The 19,959-nt window shown below is 42.4% G+C and overlaps 1 protein-coding gene across 1 annotated transcript in view; it reads right to left on the reverse strand.

The window, feature by feature from the left end:
• Positions 1 to 19,959, reverse strand: part of ANXA2 (annexin A2) — a 44,442-nt gene that overhangs the window by 2,622 nt on the left and 21,861 nt on the right. Inside the window, exons 4-11 of the mRNA XM_018054288.1 lie at positions 11,910 to 12,004; positions 8,604 to 8,717; positions 5,389 to 5,479; positions 4,398 to 4,477; positions 3,019 to 3,078; positions 1,263 to 1,356; positions 586 to 681; positions 102 to 160 (exon numbers count right to left, since the gene is read on the reverse strand). Coding sequence (XP_017909777.1) covers positions 102 to 160; positions 586 to 681; positions 1,263 to 1,356; positions 3,019 to 3,078; positions 4,398 to 4,477; positions 5,389 to 5,479; positions 8,604 to 8,717; positions 11,910 to 12,004 — 689 coding nt within the window. The remainder of the gene's footprint in view (positions 1 to 101; positions 161 to 585; positions 682 to 1,262; positions 1,357 to 3,018; positions 3,079 to 4,397; positions 4,478 to 5,388; positions 5,480 to 8,603; positions 8,718 to 11,909; positions 12,005 to 19,959) is intronic.

Here is a 19,959-nt window from a genome sequence, read left to right on the forward strand (position 1 = left end):
AGGTCTCTCCGGCCGTCCGTTAGTTACGGAGACTTAGTTTGGGCCACAAAGAAAGGAAAGCCTAGTGTGGAAACATGGGCCTCTCGGCAGGCTGCTCTTACCTTCATGGAGTCATACAGTCTGTCAGCGAAATACAGAGGCTTGTTCTGAATGCACTGGACTGCGGGGAGGAGAAAAGGGTCAGCAAATGGGCTGCACAATGGGAAATGCTCAGGGAAAACCGGGGATGCTCCAAAGCCCCAAGTGCTTTCAAATCAGGGGAGTCTGAGGGCCATAGAAACTGACGCATATATGTATGTTGCCCCCAAGGACAGAGCCCTTTCCCTGGTTATCTTGTTCTGCCTGGGCAGCTCTCCATCCTACCAACATAACCCCGTCTTCAGTCCCACATCTTAAATTCATACGGTGAAGATTATGAAACTACCTACAACACATAAAGAAGTCACACTTCCCAAAGCCACCTGAATTATCAGGGTGGTCATTTGTTACTTCTCTGCTTCAGCACAGTGGACTGAAAGCTGATGTCCACTAGGATGGGGCAGTGGCGGGGGCGGGGTGTGTGTGTGTGTGCGTGCACTTGCTTACCCAGATTCAGAAAGGCATTTTCCAGGTCTCCTTTGACCTCCTTCTTGATGCTCTCCAGCATGTCATAAGGGCTGTAGCTCTTGTACCTTTCAAATACTAAAGAAAAGCAACAAACAATTATTGTAACAGCCACTAACAGAGCTGTCAATGGTCACCCACAGAGTTACACATCACACACACACGGATGATCACAGCATTCTGGGGGTTAGGGACTGCCTTGTGAACCAGGGCCAACACTGTACCAGTTGCCCTGGGGCAGCCCTCCCATGCATCTGTCCTGAATGGCACAGCCCAGGGCGTGTATTTTGACCATCTTCATCTCTATAGAGTGGAACCCATTTTATCTAAGCTACTAGAACCAGTATGTAGCACCCAGCCAAGGCCATTATTTCAAAAAATGTGGCAAGAGAAAATGACCTAGACAAGAAGAGGCAGGCCACCAAACAGGCACCAAACATGGAAAATATTTAGGGGAAAAAAAAAGCATCCAAAATTGGAGAGAAAGTTGAATGGATTTGGCGAGGAAAAATGCGTGTGATCACAGGGTACAGAGTGGAGAATGAACTCTGTTCTGGCAGACCCGAGCCCCAACACAGACACCCACTGGCAATGACCCATCTGGGAGGGCCCTTCATTCGGGTCCCAGGACTCTAAGACCTCCCCAGAGCAGCACCCACCTTTCTGGAGGTGGCACACGCTCCGCTCGGTCATGATGCTGATCCACTTGGGAACGTCAGTTCCTTTCCTCTTCACACCAGCATCATAGAGATCCTATGAGCACAACCAGCCAGGAAAGTTAACCCCACAATCCAGAGAGCAAGGTCATTAAAAACACATCACGCAAAAAAAAAAAGAAAAAAATCTATGCTTTCAAAATGCCAAATGAGAGAGGATGGTACTGCAGGCACAGGAAAAATGTGCTATTTTCTTGATCAGTGTCAAAGTCTTGCTTAAGAGCAGTCTTCCTGAGGCATGGACACACAGTACGAGACTAGGTTGTTTGTGAGGCGGATGCTGAACCAGTCTTCCCTGAACGCCGAGGGAAGAACCAAGAGCTTCTACTCATCTACAGAAGGATAAGCCAATGCTCACTAGTGCCTCCAGCTCGCCTCCATGTGGCCCTTCCATCTACTGAAGACAGCTGCAGGTCAGGTGCCCACCCTGGGCTTCTTAGAGACTGAGAAAATGATATAGCTGGGAAAAAAGCTGCTTCAACCACATTCTCAGTTTCTAGAAAATTTAGGGGCTACAAGCAATGCTAAGAATGTCAAGGAAGGCGGGAGAAAGGCTTATGCAGGAGCCAATACCCATTGAATGACTGTCCACTATCTGGGCGCTGCAAAGCCTAACTTCCATTTCTTTATTAAAAAGCTTTTTCTACCTTCTGCTAAAAGTGCTGTGTGAAATATACTGAATTTTAAAACTAAAATGAATTAAAATTAACCTTGTTCTTCAGCTCCTCTGAAATACACTGAGACATCTGTCGACCCTCTGGGAAAGGCAGGCAGTTCACAGTGATCTGAATCAGCTTCCCAACTAGTTCTCAGTGATTATGGGATGAGAAGCAGCAGGAGTTTCATTTGGCCAGAAAGCAAGGAAGGACCTCTGCCTCCCTCGTGTTCTCCCCCACCACCCGGGGCAGGGGGCTTCCCCGTCCCTGGCCACGCCTCTACCACCTCCTTCCACTGCTGTGTGTTGTATACTGTATTAGGGTTCATGTGCAGCAACTGCACACCAGTGCACACAGCTGTAGCACACCCTGCGGAAACTGGTTCCTCCATACAAGCAAAGCTTGAACGAGCAAATGTGAGTCAGCTGCTGATCCTGGAACTAACACCGGCATTAGAAGGTTGTATAACTATGGCTCCCAGAAAGTGCAAATGAAGCCCACAGGTTCTTTGACGTCTCTCACTCCCAAACATGGAGCCCACCTCCTCTCCCGCTGTCTGGAGGCTGGACCTAGGGACTTGCCTCTGATGAACAGTGTGGCAGAAGTGACAGTGTGGGGCTCTTGAGGTCACATCCTAAATGGCACCTGGCTTCCTCCTGATGCTGTCTCTCTCAGATCACTCCCTCTGGGAGAGCCTGCTGTCACACTCTGGGAACACTCAGACAGGCCCACGTGGAAAGGCACTAAGGCCTCCTGTCAACAGTCACGTGGGTGGGTCATCCGGGCAGCCTCCTGAGGCAGTCAGGCCCTCAGAGGATGCAGCCCTGGTCAACAATTTGTCTGCAACCTCATGAGAAGCCCTGAGCCAGAACCACCCAACCAAGCCACTTCCCAGTGCCTGACCCACAGACACTGAGGGGTAATACACGCTTGTGGTTCTAAGCCACTGAGTTTCGACGTAATTTGTTACGCAGGACAGATGACTACAAAGACTATCCAGAGACTAGGAAACAAAACACCAAACCAAGAAGCTTGGCACTGACCCTGGCGTCCTGATCTATCAGTTCATAATCAATGACAGAGCCATCCTCTGCTCTCCGACCCTGAAAGAAAAAAAAGAGAGAAAGAACATCAAATGTGTATCTTTGTACATTTTAAAACTGAAAATGTTGATTTCTCCCCAACTCATGTAAGCCACTATTTACTGAATGGACACCCTCTGAAAATTATTCTTCACTTAAAAGTCTAGGCAAGACCAAGGATTGCTACAATAATTGAGGCAGTGAAGTAGGGGGCTGTACCCTCTGTGGTACCCATTCCTGGGCTAAGCACCTTACAGAATCCACCCTCTGTCCACCCCCAGAAAAGGTAATGATATTTAAATTCCTTCCCTCAGAGAGCACACAATCCAGGAGAAATAAGGATGGGATAAATGGTAAAGCCAAGTATCTGTGGCTCTAAGCAGATGTGAAATGCAAAAGAAGGGAGAAATCCGTCAAGTAGTATCATCAGCAAAGTCTATGGACAACGCGGTACAGCTGAGGTAAACCCAGAGGATGTGTCAGATGAGGGTGGTACAGGGGAATGGGAGAAAGCCCCTCCACGCAAGAGGAAAGTCTCAGAGGAGTGAGGTGAGCAGGGGGAAAGCCTGGGGAGGAAGACTAAGGGCGGGCCAGGGTACAGAGGATGCCTGAGGCAGTTGAGGGTTTGCATGTGATACAGCAGAAATGAGTTTCGATCAGGGTATGAGTAAAACAGTACAAGTGGATTTCAAAATGATGGGTAGGTGACCAGACTCAGGGCAGGTGGTAGAGAAGGGAGCTGGGGAGGGCGGAATGGAGGTGTAGGTGGCCAGGATGGAGTGTGCCCACTTGTCTTCAGGGTTCCTGGATGAAATTCCTCTTCCCTTGCAGCACTCAGAGTCATTAAACTACACATGGGTCAGAACTCAGACTTAGAAGGGAAGTACCTTTCAGCTACATTAATGTGTTAACCTTGGCAAACAAGCAAAGACCTTCTCCCCAGGCAAACCACTACCTGGGCAAACCATCCCTTAAGAAATTATAACAGGTGAAAGAAACAAGAGGGTCACTTCCCACTGGGTCCTATGTGACAACATAGAGAGGCAAAATGACTTTCCCCAAGTCACAAGGCTGGCACAGAAATCCAGGCCAGGAGCTAAGAGCTGCCTGTTCATCCTCTGGCCCCAAAGTCCACCTGACCATACGGTTTTGCAGGATAAGAAATCCTATTATACAAAAATGACAACTCTGCAGTTGACAGTGTAAACCCACTGTCAAAATACAGCTGGAATTTCTGATGCAGGCCCAGAGGACTGAGTTAATTCGCTCCCGAGTATAAAATGAGGTATGCAACTTGCTTTGGGAGGAAGCAAGGACAAAGAAACGAGCTGGAAACTAACCTTTGCGAGGGCGACCATCAGCTTGCGGAAGTCGCCAGATGTGTCGGAAACGATGTCCTTCTCCAGATCGGTCTTGTACACTTGGAAAACAACACATCTGGTTTAACACCTCCTGCCTACGCAGCCAGCCACCCTACCCATCCTCTGCCCACTAAGCCTCTGAAAAGCAGAAATCTGTGGCAGCATGGATGTACCCCTAAAAATGAGGGTGGATTCTCAAGAAGGAATTTTACCCTCATAAAATCAGAACTAGTATTATTATATTATTATCAGTGACAAGCAATACACAGAGCAGGATCAGACAGGGAATCCTCAAGCTCGCCTTTGATTAGGGACCTCCTGTCTAGCTAAAATACTATTTCCCAAACTTCTTGATTATACTTATTTAGAACATGAAAAAATTTGGAGGACTACACACACACAAACACAATTGTGCTTTATATCCACTGATTGAGAAAATGCACAGTGGCAAAAAACTAGTAAGAATTAAAGGGTACTTTTGAATGAATTTGTATTTTCCTACTCAACACCTATGTTGAAATGAAGTACCGCACACCAGGCACGCTGCATCACTCACTCCACCTCTGGCCTCCTCTACTGCTTGGTACACATGGTTCTGCTGTCTCTTGAAACAACGACCCACAGTCAAGTCTGGGAATCGCCTCGGCAGACACTGGACAGCACTCAGTACATGAAATCCACGGGGGATACTTTCTACTTCTCCCCATCAGATCTCTTTTGTTTCATAGTCTCTGCTTTCCCTCCCGTATATCCTTCTGAACTAGTTCTAGGGGGATGCAGTCACAAAGCCCAGGCTATCAGGAGATGGAGGAGAGTGACCTGGTCACAGCAAACCCCTGGACAGTCCAGATGGCAGGTATTTCTACACATGGAATCCAGGGATCCTATCCTGAACACCAGACCAGGGGGCCAGGATAGTGGTCCCAGACACAAGGTCGAGTGGATGCACCATGGACCTGGGGCTACTCACTTTCCTTGTAGACTCTGTTGATCTCCTGCAGCTCCTGGTTGGTCCTTGAGCAGATGATCTCAATGAGAGAGTCCTCATCAGTCCCCAGCCCCTGGGAACCAGGCAGCACAGACATTAGCAGGGAAACCCCTCCCGGCCACTAGCCCACTTCTCTGAACTCAATCAGGTAAACTGCCCGCATGAGTTCGGTCTACAGTGAGCCCCTTTCTGCATTCCTCCTGAGGGATCTGTACTGAGTCCTTGGCACAAGGTAATGTTATATTCTATTCCTTTAAAAAAAAAAAAGCTTTACTAGAATAAAGGACAGTTTAACTGGCATTTTTTTTTAGCTCAACTATATATATATACACATACACACACACACACACATATATATATATATATTTCCCCACTATATATAAACATATAGTTAAATGGGAAGAGACAGTAATGGAATATACCAACATGTTAGAATACAGCCCTTTTTGGCGATGGGTTTATAAAATGAATAACTTCATCTTCTCTTTGTTTCTTTATTTTTCAACTCCTCTAATAATCAGCCATTATTTTCATAGATAAGAAATCATTTACTTTATTACACAATTCTGCTCATTAATTTAAAATAAAGGAATATAGAGATTTTGAGCTGTTTGTTGGCAGCCAGCATTGTTAGATTGAAATAAGTCTTTTATGAGGGAAAGGTATAGATAAGATAAAATTTTTAGCTTTACCTCTTTGAAATGTAAAACTGGGTTAATGTTAAAAATTTCATTCTTGTACTTCCATTTTTGCTTGATTACTATGCACTCTTCAGGCATTTTAGAGAAGCAAAAGGAAATAATGAAGCGCCAAATAAACCTCGACACCAACACTTTATTAAGGAATGAGAATTTGATGGGTGATGTATTCAAATTTAATATATACACTTTTGAGCTGGCGTGCCAGATAGCTTGAAAGGACTCAATGAAACATGTATTTCAAAGCTGGCTTCATGATCAAAGTCAAGATTTAATAATCAGGATTCTCTAATACTCATCTTTCCAAATATGGAAATATCACTTTGAACTAAGCAGAATTACCACTGTTTAAAATGTAAATCAATTATAAGGTGTTAATACAATAAGAAACTTACTTATCCACATGAGAAGTGTGTCAGCTATTAATTAAACTTATTAGAGTTTATGTGCCCCTGAAAAAGTAGTTTGTATAATATGAGCTAAGCCTCAGGTTAATAGTTAATTCTGAATTTTATTCCTCAATCTAATCTATGAGCCAAAGCCTCTTCTCCCAGAGTTTTTAATCATGATTTGTCGAGGTGCTTAAAAAACCAAAATTCCTTCCCTTAGCAAAAGGTCTACACAACATTCTATATAAATATTATACAGAGACTACCAAGCATTCTTCACATATTTTAAGGGGCAGTTTGTCAATCTTGAGGATGTAAATATAGTCTAAAAAATAACTCATGCATTGGAAGAAATGTTATTTCTTAACATTGTTGAAATGTAAAATAGCTACAGCAACATAGATTTGTTTTCTTGCATCACTGATATGCCCATTTTAACACAGGAAAATTCTGAGTGTTTTTTCTCCATATTTAAAAGTGACCTTGGCAATTTCAAACTTGGCCCAAGCTCTCCACAGACTGTCCACAGTTCCCATCACAAGGGCAATGTCTACTGTACCATACGGCAGATATTGCCAGTGGTACTGCCAGAAGTCAAAACAGATTTTTTTTTAAGCATTGTTCAGTTAATGTCACTCGGAGCTTTATGGATTTCAGAAGGGTACTCAGCTGTGATAGCTAATGGATGAGCTGGCCCAAGGTCAAAGATCCAGCAGTCAAAGCACGTTTCATTGGACCCAGTTACAGAGATTACAATGGTGATGGACAGCTCTCACGGGTCTGTTTCAGGTCACTAACACCGCATAACAGATACAAGTCAAATCGCACAAATCACAAATGAATTCTTGAAGAAAATAAGATAGACTGATCTGAAGTGATGATGGTGAGAAGAAACTCAGGAGAGGCTGGTTCATCCACGGCTCCAAAGGTCCCAAGACTCAGTGTTTTCAGTGTTCTTTTTATCACGCAGGATCTTTAAGTGTTGTTGACATTCTTATCATTCTTAATCATACCTTCCCTCCAACATAGGCTACTTAGATAACTCAGAGCCAGTCTGCTCAAATAAAATGAGCACAGCTTAGGCTTAAGCTGGAAAACTGATTTCAGAGCAAATGGCAGCCCTGAGCTATCAACTTCTGGGCCCTGGAAACGCCTGGCTGGGAACCTGCCTCCCTTTCGAAGTGTTCTGTGGGAGAAGCGATGACAACTGAACTGTAACATTAGCTAGTGACAGGCTTACAGGTCCGTCTCTCCGTTAATTCAGAAATGGTGGCATCACAGAAAACACGCTCGGACTTAGAATGAAACATCAGAACTGCAGCTTCTGCCTCTGTACTGAGGCTTTACCCAGCTTTACCAGCAGAGGGCAGTGACACATTATTCAAAGTGTCACAGGCACCTTAGGAACGGATTCTATGCTTTGCTGTAACACGCGTTTATGTTTCTGTATCTATTACATTTATGTAACACTTGATGTTTTAGGTACACATAAAATACAGGGGCACTTGCAACCTGGAATTTTTACTATCTACTTTAACCTTAAAATCCATGTTCAAAATAACTGCAAAAATACAAACAACACTCAGTAGTATGTGCTTTGAAAACACAGGAACCATTCACGATCTGAAATCACACTTAATATATCCACTGATATTCTGATTTTGCCCGAAATCTGAATCAAACAATGGGACCAGCAAGGAGAAGGTCAGAAGAAGAAACAACCAAAAGAGCATCAGCAGATTTCTGTTAAGCTTCACTTAACAAAAGCTATGAGTTTTACTTTTGCCTTAATGTCATAACAAATCTTTTTTAAGGAGGAAGTGTAATCAAGGAAGTAGTTTTTCCAAATGGTATTCCAATTGCCCAGGTGCCAAGCAGTAGCAGCTGGTAACTGACTTCTCTGCATCATGAAATTTCTTTACAGTCTTAAAAAAAGTAATTGAAATATTTTTGGTACAAATCCTGAGACTTAAAGCTTCAGTTCATTCCCCCAAAATGACTCCAAATGAGAATTCAACAAAACTGAAAATCACCTAATTATACTCAGAAAGCTGTAATTCACAAATATTAATGGCAGATTTGACAGAGATTGCATTTTACACATGTTTACCTTCATGGACGCTTTCAGCTCAGAAGCATCATACTGAGCAGGTGTTTTCAAAAGGCCCAAAATCACTGTCTCCAGGTGGCCAGACAAGGCTGACTTCAGTGCTGATGCAAGTTCCTTCAGAGAAACAGACGAGACCATGGAAAAGTTGGTTAGTAACTGTTAGTTCCTTTAAAACTAGTAAGACAAAAATAGAGGCCTGTGTTTGTAAAGCAGGTTGTGATTCTTTGACAACTCCGGGGTGTTGGGTCAAAGTATTCTTCAACTGCATTCCCTTTGGCCAGACCCAAAGATCAGAAACTGGAAGATTAGACCTTGCTCTGATAAAATCCAAGCTGATTTTGCCTTCTCCCCCATGAATAAAATGAAACCAGAGCAGCACACAAAGCCTCAAAAAGCTATGAGTGAATGCCTTTCACAACTTGCTTACACTCACCCATGATTCAGCCTACAGAGGGCAGGGCCGTTTCCAGGGTCAAGGGCCTTGCTAAGAAGGAGGTGGTCAGAGTGGGGAGCTGCCAAGGAAGCAGAGCCCTCAAGGCCTGTTGATAACTTCCTATAAAAGACTTTGTGCAACTATGCCAGAGGTGGTTCCAGAAAGTCTCCAGTTGAAACCAGAGGCCACCACGTGGCTAGAAGTAGGTCATGAAGTTTTCCTATGCAAAACACTTCACCTATTGAGAGAAACTCTGTTTTCCATGCCAAGTTGGAATGGTGTTGACAGAGGTAGTGAGGATAAAGTCCCCCCATTCACTCCTTAACTTCCCCATTGTGTACTGTTTCTTGAAGGTTCCACTGTCACCATAAAAAATCCACTGACTGATTTCAAGTCAGAGGCCTGAGTCAGCAACACATATGCAGACATATCCCAATTCAATGTGGCTTTTACAGATGCTTCCTCAGGGATTATACTTCCTACAAACCATGAGCACTGAGTGATGGCTGAACTCTCTTGCTACAATAATTTTTCTTCTTTCTTTCCACTTTTTCCCTCTTCTTCTGTCCCTTCTTTCTTCCTCCCCTGCTCTCCAGCAGCACCCATGGCATCTATGATGTTTAGCCTCTAGAGGTGTGTGCAGGCTTTAGGGGGTGATGTACAGCCTGCTTCAGAGAATCTTCTCAAATCATTCACAAACGTTGAGAACTGAGATGGGTCTTAGAGATAGTCTGGACCAACTCTTTCATCACCTACTTTCTCCGGCTTCCCCAAGTCCTAGTAACACCTAGCACTTAGGAAGGGACTTTCAAAGCTACTCCTTCCAATTATAGCACCAATTTTCCAACTTGGAACTTTGAGGTTAGGTAATTCCAAATTTAGTCTACCCTTGACACTTCCCTCCATCCATTCTCTGTTCAGATTTTAAATAGCATCTGGGCACCTACTGACTTCTTCCACATCTATAATAAACTTCTCATGGGCGGTCAACTTCCTGCTTCTCACACTGTTAAGCACAGGGCTTTGCACTCTGCAGAAACTCCAGATATGTTTGACAAATAAAATACGACCATTCCTTATATAGAGAAACCTGGCATCTCCTTGAACATGAAAGAAACATTAAAATCAATCCTCTGTCCCAGCACCTGTCTACTTGTACTAGCTGTACCCATGCTTGCCTCTTACCCAGGCAGCCTTGGTCCCTATTGTTAAAGACTCTACAATACAGGGCTTTTCCCATTATTATGTAAACAATAAGGTTCTGCTTTGAGGATTTCCTTTAGAAAGTATCTCAAGGGACTTCCCTGATGGTCCAGTGGTTAAGACTCCATGCTCCCAATGCAGGGGGCACAGGTTCGGGGAACTAAGATCCCACATGCCGCACAGTGTGGGCAAAATAAAACAAAAATAAGTGTGCAGAAAGTTATCTTAAGTATTTTATGTATCTCACTTTAAAATATAACAACTTTCCTTAGTCTGACAGACATCAAGAATCAGTAGGACAGTGAGCTGACCCCAGCCCACAGCAAAGCCTGTGAGGTCACCAAATCCAGCATGATTCTGCAGTATCTTCCCTCCAGCAGGGTATGCAAGAGCTTGGTTCTCCATCTATCTCATCTGAAATTGAGATCCAGGCTTCTATGATTCAATGTACACTCGTGTGTCCACACCCAGCTATGTTCGAAGACCACACCCTGTAAGTGACAGCTGAAGGAGCAACTGCAGGCATTTTGTCCAAAGAGGTAGGTCTTCAGCTCCAACAGAACTCAGTTCTACCAGCTCATAGATCCTTTCGGGAAAGTAGAGAATAAACCCTCCCTTCCATGCCTCACTACAGTAGGTTAGTAAAAGTCTAGCTGGAAGAAGAGCTTTATTGCATATGAGATGAAAGAAACCACATGCTTTCCTATTTATGTCCTTTCCAACTGTTTGAGAGGTTGGGTTTGGGCTTGACCTGCAACTCCCTGGACCCTGGGGGTCATGCCACTCCAAGTGTAGAAACATCTTTTCTAGAATCCTTCCAGCTTACCTCCACTGTGCTTATCATCTTTTCTAGAACCCTTTCAGCTCACCTCCACTGTGACTATGAGTGAAAACTATAAAACGGAAGCTGCGGGAAGCCACGCTTATGGCACCATCCAAGAATAAATCAAACGCCTTTAATAGCAAGAAGTTAAAAATAAAGCAGCTTGTCCTTAAAAATAAAGTTTCCTAACACCGCGATAAAATAAAGGATGAACAAGTGCTGGGCTGATCCTTAACCACTAGTGGACAAGCAAGTGAAAAAAACCAGAGAAGACCCTTTCAGCAATGGCAGCATGGCATGTTGAAGATGGCCTGGAGACCAAATAAACTACACTAACTAAACCCTGGTGGTTCCAGAGGTCTTAAGAACGCAAGTGAATTTTTTTTTTTTTTTTACTTTAATGAGAAGTGCATGTCAGGATCAATACTCAACAGAGGTTAGTGTCCTAAGATTAAATTAAAAACGTTTTATCAAGAGCCAGCAGAACTCATGAAGATGAAATGAGTGGTTACATTGAAATGAGAGAAGCACATGCCCAGCACAAAGTAAGCATTCAGTAAATGATACCTGGTGCTGTTGTTCCCCAGCCTTTCTATTTCTATTTCCAGAACTGCTGCCTCTACATGCTCTGGCTTAGAAGAGGTTGTGGTCTTTATGAATGACCTCCAAGCACCCCAGGGGCCACACATTGTGAGCTGTGACTCTTACAAGGATGGAAGGGGGAAACCTTGGATCCCCTAGGGTTCCAGAAGGCGCTTGCTGGTAAGAGAATTCATGAAATGAAAAACTAATGGCTGAGGACCTGAAATTCAACAAGCAGTGCCCTATAGTCCTTAGCCTACTGTACCTTCTTGGTCCTTCTCTGGTAGGCAAAGGCAATATCCTGTCTCTGTTCATTGCTGCGGTTGGTCAGGATGTTGACGATGGTGACCTCATCCACACCTATGAAGATACAAGTTGTGAAGAGTTACTCAACCATATACTCTAGTCCTTTGGGTTTACAAAGAAAGGTTTAAGCATGTTTTTTCAACCTGATATATATATGTGTGTATATATATATATATATATATATATATATATGTATGTATGTATTGTTCTCTAAACTGAAATACGAAGACATTAAGATTTGTTCTCTTTTTGTCAGCACCCTCAACCCAACATGTACATCCTTTTTTTTTCCTTACAGCCTGAAACCTCAAGGCCAACTGAAACTCTAAAATGTCCATATTAAAAAAAAAAAAACTATTTTATTCATAAATTGCTTTCTGGAATCAACAGTAGGAGGTGCATTTGTGAGCTTCGGCAGTCAAATGAACAACAAAGATTTAGAGGGATTTTAAATGAAGGTCCCGAATTGCCATTTAACTGGGGATTTAACAGACAGTAACTGTGACCTGAATTAATAGAGACAATTATTTATATTTATTGCAGGATTACAGCTATATAAGCAGCTAGGTATAATTTCTATAATTATAGAAACTGTCATGACAAATGAGTCAGATTTAATATGGCAGTTGTATTTTAATAGCATAATTGATTAATACAATCCTACTTACCGAAGACTAAATTGTTTTGTAAGGAAAATAAAAGTTCCACTGCTTTTAATCTTCAATAGGCAATTTTAATAATCAATTTTATAACTTTATTAAAAAGAGTAAGTGTTTTAATCTAAATTAAATCTAAATTGGGAGCTTTGAAGTGCCACCAAAATATTTTAGTACCTATTTTAATTGGAACATGTGTATTTACAAAGATAAGCAATGCCTTCTGGTATCTGAAAGTTTCCAATTTTACATCAGAAATACTCCTAACATGCCACTTAACTGAAGAAAGCACAATTTTAAAAATTCAGAAAGTGAAAGGTCTCTCTCCTGACTGATAATGAACTTTGTTTAATAAAAGGAAGAGCCTTTGCCATAATAGGATAGGTAATTTCTGAGTGCGAGAGAGCAGAGTGGTTAAGCCTACAGGGTCATACATGAATTGCAAAAAGCCTGGCCTAAAGGAAATTAGGAGTTGCCAAAGTCATAACTGTCATGCTCTGAGGCAGAGGTCAAGAGCAGACTGACAGAGAAGATACTCTAAACTCTCAAGTGCGTTAGAAAGATGAAAAGCAGAAAGTTAGAATTTCTGGGTATAAAAATAAATAAGATTTTTGTATTTATATACTCATTTCTAAGTGATTTTATACCAATGTTAGGGCTTCCCAGGTGGCTCAGCAATAAGAATCTGCCTGCCAATACAGGAGACATGGGTCCTATTCCCGTGTCAGGAAGATGCCCTGGAGAAGGAAATGGCAACCCACTCTGGTATTCCTGCCTGGGAAATCCCAAGGACAGAGGAGCCTGGAGGGCTATAGTCCATGGGGTGGCAAAAGCTGGGATGCAACTTAGCAACTAAACAACATACCAATGTTAGTCAGTTACCTTAACTGCATTTATGCCTTTAGCCAGTGGCAATGTAGATACCCAACTGCTGAATATGACATTATTTCAAAGATGCTTCTTTCAGCACTGCATATAATAAACAAACAGCGAAATATCTAACAACTGATTAAATAAATGTTTTTGTTCATATAATGGGGTACTATATAGACATTTTAAATGATGGTATTAACTGACATGAAAAAATGTTCACATATACTGTTGAGGAAAAAAAATGGGTTGCAAAACAGTATGACTAATCTAACCTGATTTTTGTAAAATGAATGCTCATGTGTAAGAAAACACAAAACCTCTTTATACCAAAAATAATTTTTTTTTAATTTCTATTACAGTATAGCTGATTTACAGTGTTATGTTAGTTTATACCAAAATTTTAATAGTGATCATCTGAGTGGTAGGATTATAGATAATTCCAAGTTTTCATCCTTTCAATCATCTAGAGTTTCCAAATTCACCATGATGAGCATCAAAAGGGTATTTTGAAAAAATATATACACTGGGAATGGCATATAACCACTGATTTAGAGTCAAGTAGTGATTTCATCTCAAGAGACTCCAGTGTGGTTCTAAATACTTTGGTTAGAATAAAACATGATATGCATGATAGCCAGGAACTGTATCTGTATCATCCTCTTTGGTTTCTCAAACATCCTAATGCAAACCATCTTATGTAACCTTCACAACAACAGTGTGGCAGGGTGGCTATTTCTCTTCCTAGTTTATAGCTGGGAAGCTGAAGCTGAAGCTGCTGTTACCCATGGAGACATCTGCCCTCCTGGGGTCCCAGTCTCTACACCAGCATGAAAAGGGATCTGAACCATGACCTCCAGATCTGCTTGCACAAAACACTAACACATAAAATTGAACTTGAACGTACATTTAGTCTCAATTAGGTCCAAGCCTAATAGATTTCTTCACAGACTCATTAAGGCTTTGGGGACTACTTTAGGGTATGTCTGGGCACATGGGTAGGCATGGCTACCCACACAAGTGTGTTCACAGGTGCTCTCTCTCTCTCTCTCAATAGTCTATACCTCTAACTTTATATTAGAAAAAATGCTTGTTTATAAATGTCTTATTATTTGACACTTAACTTTCTTACCCAAATCTGAAAATGCTGGGAAATAACAAAATACAATTATATCCTCTAACCTCTAATATTTTCTGAAACCAATTGGGGTTGCTGACCTGAATGTAGGCCAAGAATACTGACCCATAAAACAGTATTCTTCCCTAGAAACAAATACACGGTTGTGTTTGTGTCAGAATAGGTCCTGAGCCCACCTAAATGACAGTCACGTGAAGCTCTTATTAAAAACACAGCACCCTAGGCCCCATCCTGAGATCTGATTAAACACGCTTGGGGACATGGGACCTGGGAAGCACCATTTCAACCAGCTCCCTGGTATTCTTTTAGACTCACCACTAGAGGTGGGAAAGCATGGGTAGGGACTGGAAAGGCTGCTGGCAATGTGTCTGTGTATATTAAATTGCTTCTACCAACTGCTTCATACCATTTCTGTCCTTTATTGCCCATCTTTGCATGAGATATTCCCTTGGGATCTCTTAATTTTCTTGAAGAGATCTCTAATCTTTCCTGTTCTATTGTTTTCCTCTATTTCTTTGCATTGACCGATGAGGAAGGCTTTCTTATCTCTCCTTGCTGTTCTTTGGAACTCTGCATTCAAATGCATATACCTATCCTTTTCTCCTTTGCTTTTCACTTCTCTTCTTTTCACAGCTATTTGTAAGGCTTCCTCAGATAGTCGTTTTGCTTTTCTGCATTTCTTTTTCTTGGTGATGGTCTCAATCCCTGTCTCTTGTACAGTGTCACTAACCTCCATCCAGAGTTCATCAGGCACTCTGTCTTTCAAATCTAGTCCCTTAAATCTATTTCTCACTTCCACTGTATAATCATAAGTGATTCAATTTAGGTCATATCTCAATGTCTAATGGTTTTCCCCACTGTCTTCAATTTAAGTCTGAATTTGGCAATAAGGAGTTCATGATCTGAGCCACAGTCAGCTCTCGGTCTTGTTTTTGCTGACTGTATAAAGCTTCTCCATCTTTGGCTGCAAAGAATATAATCAATCTGATTTTGGTGTTGACCATCTGGTAATGTCCATGTGTAGCGTCTTCTCTTGTGTTGCTGGAAGAGGGTGTTTGCTATGACCAGTGCGTTCTCTTGGCAAAACTCTTATTAGTCTTTGCCCTGCTTCATTCTGTACTCCAAGGCCAAACTTGCCTATTACTCCAGGTGTTTCTTGACTTCCTACTTTTGCATTCCAGTCCCCTATAATGAAAAGAACATCTTTTGGGGGTATTAGTTCTAGAAGGTCTTGTTTAATTTCAGCTTCTTCAGCATTAGTGGTTGGGGCATAGACTTGGATTACCATGATATTGAATGGTTTGCCTTGGAGACGAACAGAGATCATTCTGTCGCTTTTGAGATTGTATCCAAGTACTGCATTTTAGACTCTCTTGTTGACTACGAGGGCTATTCCACTTTCTCTAAGGGATTCTTGCCCACAGTAGTAGATATAATTAAATTTGAGTTAAATTTGCCCATTCCAGTCTATTTTGGTTCTCTGATTCCTAAAATGTGGATGTTCACTCTTGCCATCTACTGTTTGACCACTTCCAATTTGCCTTGAATTATGGACCTAACATTCCAGGTTCCTATGCAATATTGCTCTATACAGCATCAGACCTTGTTTCCATTACCAATCACACCCACAAATGGGTGTTGTTTTTGCATATCAATAACCTCAGATATGCAGATGACACCACCCTTATGACAGAAAGTGAAGAGGAACTATAGAGCCTCTTGATGAAAGTGAAAGAGGAGAGTGAAAAAGTTGGCTTAAAGCTCAACACTCAGAAAACTAAGATCATGGCATCTGGTCCCATCACTTCATAGCAAACAGATGGGGAAACAGTGCAAACAGTGACAGACTTTAATTCTTTGGGCTCCAAAATCACTGCAGATGGTGACTGCAGCCATGAAATTAAAAGACACTTACTCCTTGGAAGAAAAGTTATGACCAACCTAGACAACATATTAGAAAGCAGAGACATTATTTTGCCAACAAAGATCCATCTAGTCAAGGCTATGGTTTTTCCAGTAGTCATGTATGGATGTGAGAGTTGGACTATAAAAAAAGCTGAGTGCCGAAGAATTGATGCTTTTGAACTGTGGTGTTGGAGAAGACTCTTGAGAGTCCCCTGGATTGCAAGGAGATCCAACTAGTCCATCCTAAAGGAAATCAGTCCTGAATATTCATTGGAAGGACTGATGTTGAAGCTGAAATTCCAATACTTTGGCCACCTGATGAGAAGAGCTGACTCATTGGAAAAGACCCTGATACTGGGAAAGACTGAAGGCGGGAGAAGGGGATGACAGAGGATGAGATGGTTGGATGGCATCACCAACTCAATGGACATGAGTTTGAGTAAACTCTGGGAGTTGGTGATGGACAGGGAGGCCTGGTGTGCTGCAGTCCATGGGGTCGCAAAGAGTCTGACACGACTGAGCAACTGAACTGAACTGAACTGACTGAACTGACCAACTGCTTTTGTGAGGTGCAGGGTCAGCTACAATCTTAGGGAAATAAATGCTTACCTTTGTTCAAAACCCAGGTAAGAAATAACACCTGAAGAAAGTTCACTCCACAAACTTCAGTGCAGTCCCATGCTCTTGAGCAATGAAACTTCTCTTAGCAATCAAACAATGAAACTTTCTGTTCACAGCAGCTTAGTGTTTAGCCAACAGTCAGAATCCAATCCAATTATTGGAACTCCCCATAAAGAGCCTGGGTGGTTAACCTGAATCTCACCTGGGAGGCAGCAACGGCTATAGTCTGAAGGCATCTCAGTGTGTTTTACCTAAATTACTCATCACGCAACCAGCCTGCTGTGATGCAGTATCCAGCATGCTGGGACCCCTGACCAGTGAAGGATCTGATACATTACACAAATGCTAATACCAGCAACTACAGAGACAACTAAAAACTGTCTACTAGTAGAAGCCCCTCCTCCTCCTGAGAGCTTCACCTACATCAGCTGTTTCTCCCCTACCTCTGTCTTCAAGTTTCAAATCAAACTAGAAAGAGGAAAAAAAAATCACTGGGCCTAGGATAAATGGTTGAGTCAAAGCCACTTAAGGCATATCCTATGTTGGAACAGCAGAATGCACACATCTGCCAGTGGGATTTAACCATCTTATCTTCAGAACACCGCTGCTTCCTCTCAACCTGCTATCATAATTGGTGAGACGGTAATTCCTGCGGAAAATGGTGCAGTCCAGGTTGAAGCTGCAAGGGTCATCCGGTGACTCATCACTTCTGCCCAGGATGCAGCTGAAGGATGATGGCCGAACACTCAGCTACCTATGTCAGCACAATCACCGTCAAAAATTACACAGCGAGTACCAGCTCTCTCCAGGAAACCTCTACAATGAACAAAGTTAATCCTGGCGTGGGTGCCTCTGCCACTCTGGATCTGTACTCTCTGCTCTTTTGTGCCCGTGTGAAGGGAAGTGTTTGCCAAGAGAAGAAGCCCAGCTTGAAAATAAACTGTGTGAGTGAAGCAAAAGCATAAAGAAAACAACAAACTGGAATAATGCCTCCTTCCTCTTCCCATTCTTCCTGGGTTGGATATGGACGGTCACAAAGGAATGTGAGCAAAGCCTCACCCTGGGAAACAGTGACACAGATGGGCGATCCCACAGAATGTGGGTGCAAACATAGTAAATTCTGGGATTCAGACAGATTTTTTTTAATGTTTTTTTCAATTTAGTTTTTATTTTATATTGGAATATAGGTGATTTACAATGTTGTGTTAGTTTCGGTGTATAGCAAAGTGATTCAGTTATACATGTACATATATCTACTCTTTTTCAGATTCTTTCCCCATATAGGTTATTACAGAACACTGAATTTGAGTTCCCTGTGCTATACAGTAGGCCCTTCTTGGTTATCTATTTTATGTATAGTAGTGTGCATATGTTCATCCTAGCCTCCTAATTTATCACTCCCTCCAACCTTTCTTCTTTGCTAACTATAAGTTTATTTTTGAAATCTGTTAAGTCTGTTTTGCAAATAAATTCATTTGTATCTTACTTTTAGATTCCACATGTAAGTGATGTCATATGATATTTGTCCTTCTCTGACTTACTTTACTTGGTATGATAATCTCTAGGTCCATCAATGACGCCACAAATGGCATTATTTAATTCTTTATTATGGCTGAATAATATCTCATCATATATGTGTACCACATCTATTTTATCCAGTCCTCTGCCAATGGACATCAAATGTCTTTTCAGCACCAATAGAAGTTAAAATTTCCAAGACTGGTGAGGATCTAAGACACACATTTATTCGGCCCCTGAGAGAAAACAGCACAAAAGTTTTTAAGCATTTACTCCCTGAATGAAAATGGCTGGCCAATCTTCTCAGCTAACTATAAAAATAGTCCACTCTGAGCTAGGGCATCTGGAAAATCAGTCTCTGATCTAAGTGCCAGTCACCTGAAGCCACAGTTCTGACAAGTGATACCACAGAAAGGCACCGCTGACAGCAGGGTTCTCATAGAAAACTCCAGGGTCGCAGGTCTCTTAAACCACCCATCGTAGTTTTAAAACAAAGAACTCTTGCAGTCTCAAATAATGGCTGAATCCAAACCCACAAAATGGGCCTCCTGGAGTCTCCTCCTCTCTGTGGGTGGAAACCCCAGGCCTGCTCCCCATGTGGCATTCCATGGAAAATGTGTATCCTTACTGACCATGGCAAGGAACCAAGAGGCCATTCTGAACAGGATGCTGACTCACATCTGGCAAGACACACTGGTTGCACAGAGAAAATAGATTTCATTCTGCTTGATAAAGGACTCAGGAGGCCCTCAGGGCAGGGCTGACTGGTTAGAAAATAAAGGAAAACTGCCCAGATCTGCTCCTTATCTAGATCAGAGGAAAAGCCAGGACTTGGCTTAGATTACTGGGCATATCAGTATCAAACCTCGGAAACCACCTTTGCAATAAGGTCACTGGGAGAGGAAGGCCATGGACCCATGGGTTTTATTAAAACAGTATCAGCTATTCACTGAATACCTACAATGTGCCAGACATTTTACGAGGTACTTTGTACAAACAAGTCCCTATCGCAATTGTCACCACGTCTGTGTGTGAGGGGTGTTATGGTCACCTCCACTGTACCCGGTAGGGAAACCAATGCTCACAAGGCAAGGGCTCCCCCAAGGTCACACAAGTATGTCACTTGCAGAGCTGGGATTCAAGTCCGGATTAAAGACCTGCACTGGGCTATTCTGCTTCCAGTTAGAGAAAACTAACCAAACTAAAACATGAGGCAAGAGGAAGGGAACATGTCCTCTGAGTGCGGCCAACTGCCCTCCAAGACTGTTTCTCCAGGGCTCGCTCTCACTCGACTGGCTACT

Source organism: Capra hircus, chromosome 10 (genome assembly GCF_001704415.2).
Source record: "Capra hircus breed San Clemente chromosome 10, ASM170441v1, whole genome shotgun sequence".
Taxonomy (NCBI): domain Eukaryota; kingdom Metazoa; phylum Chordata; class Mammalia; order Artiodactyla; family Bovidae; genus Capra; species Capra hircus.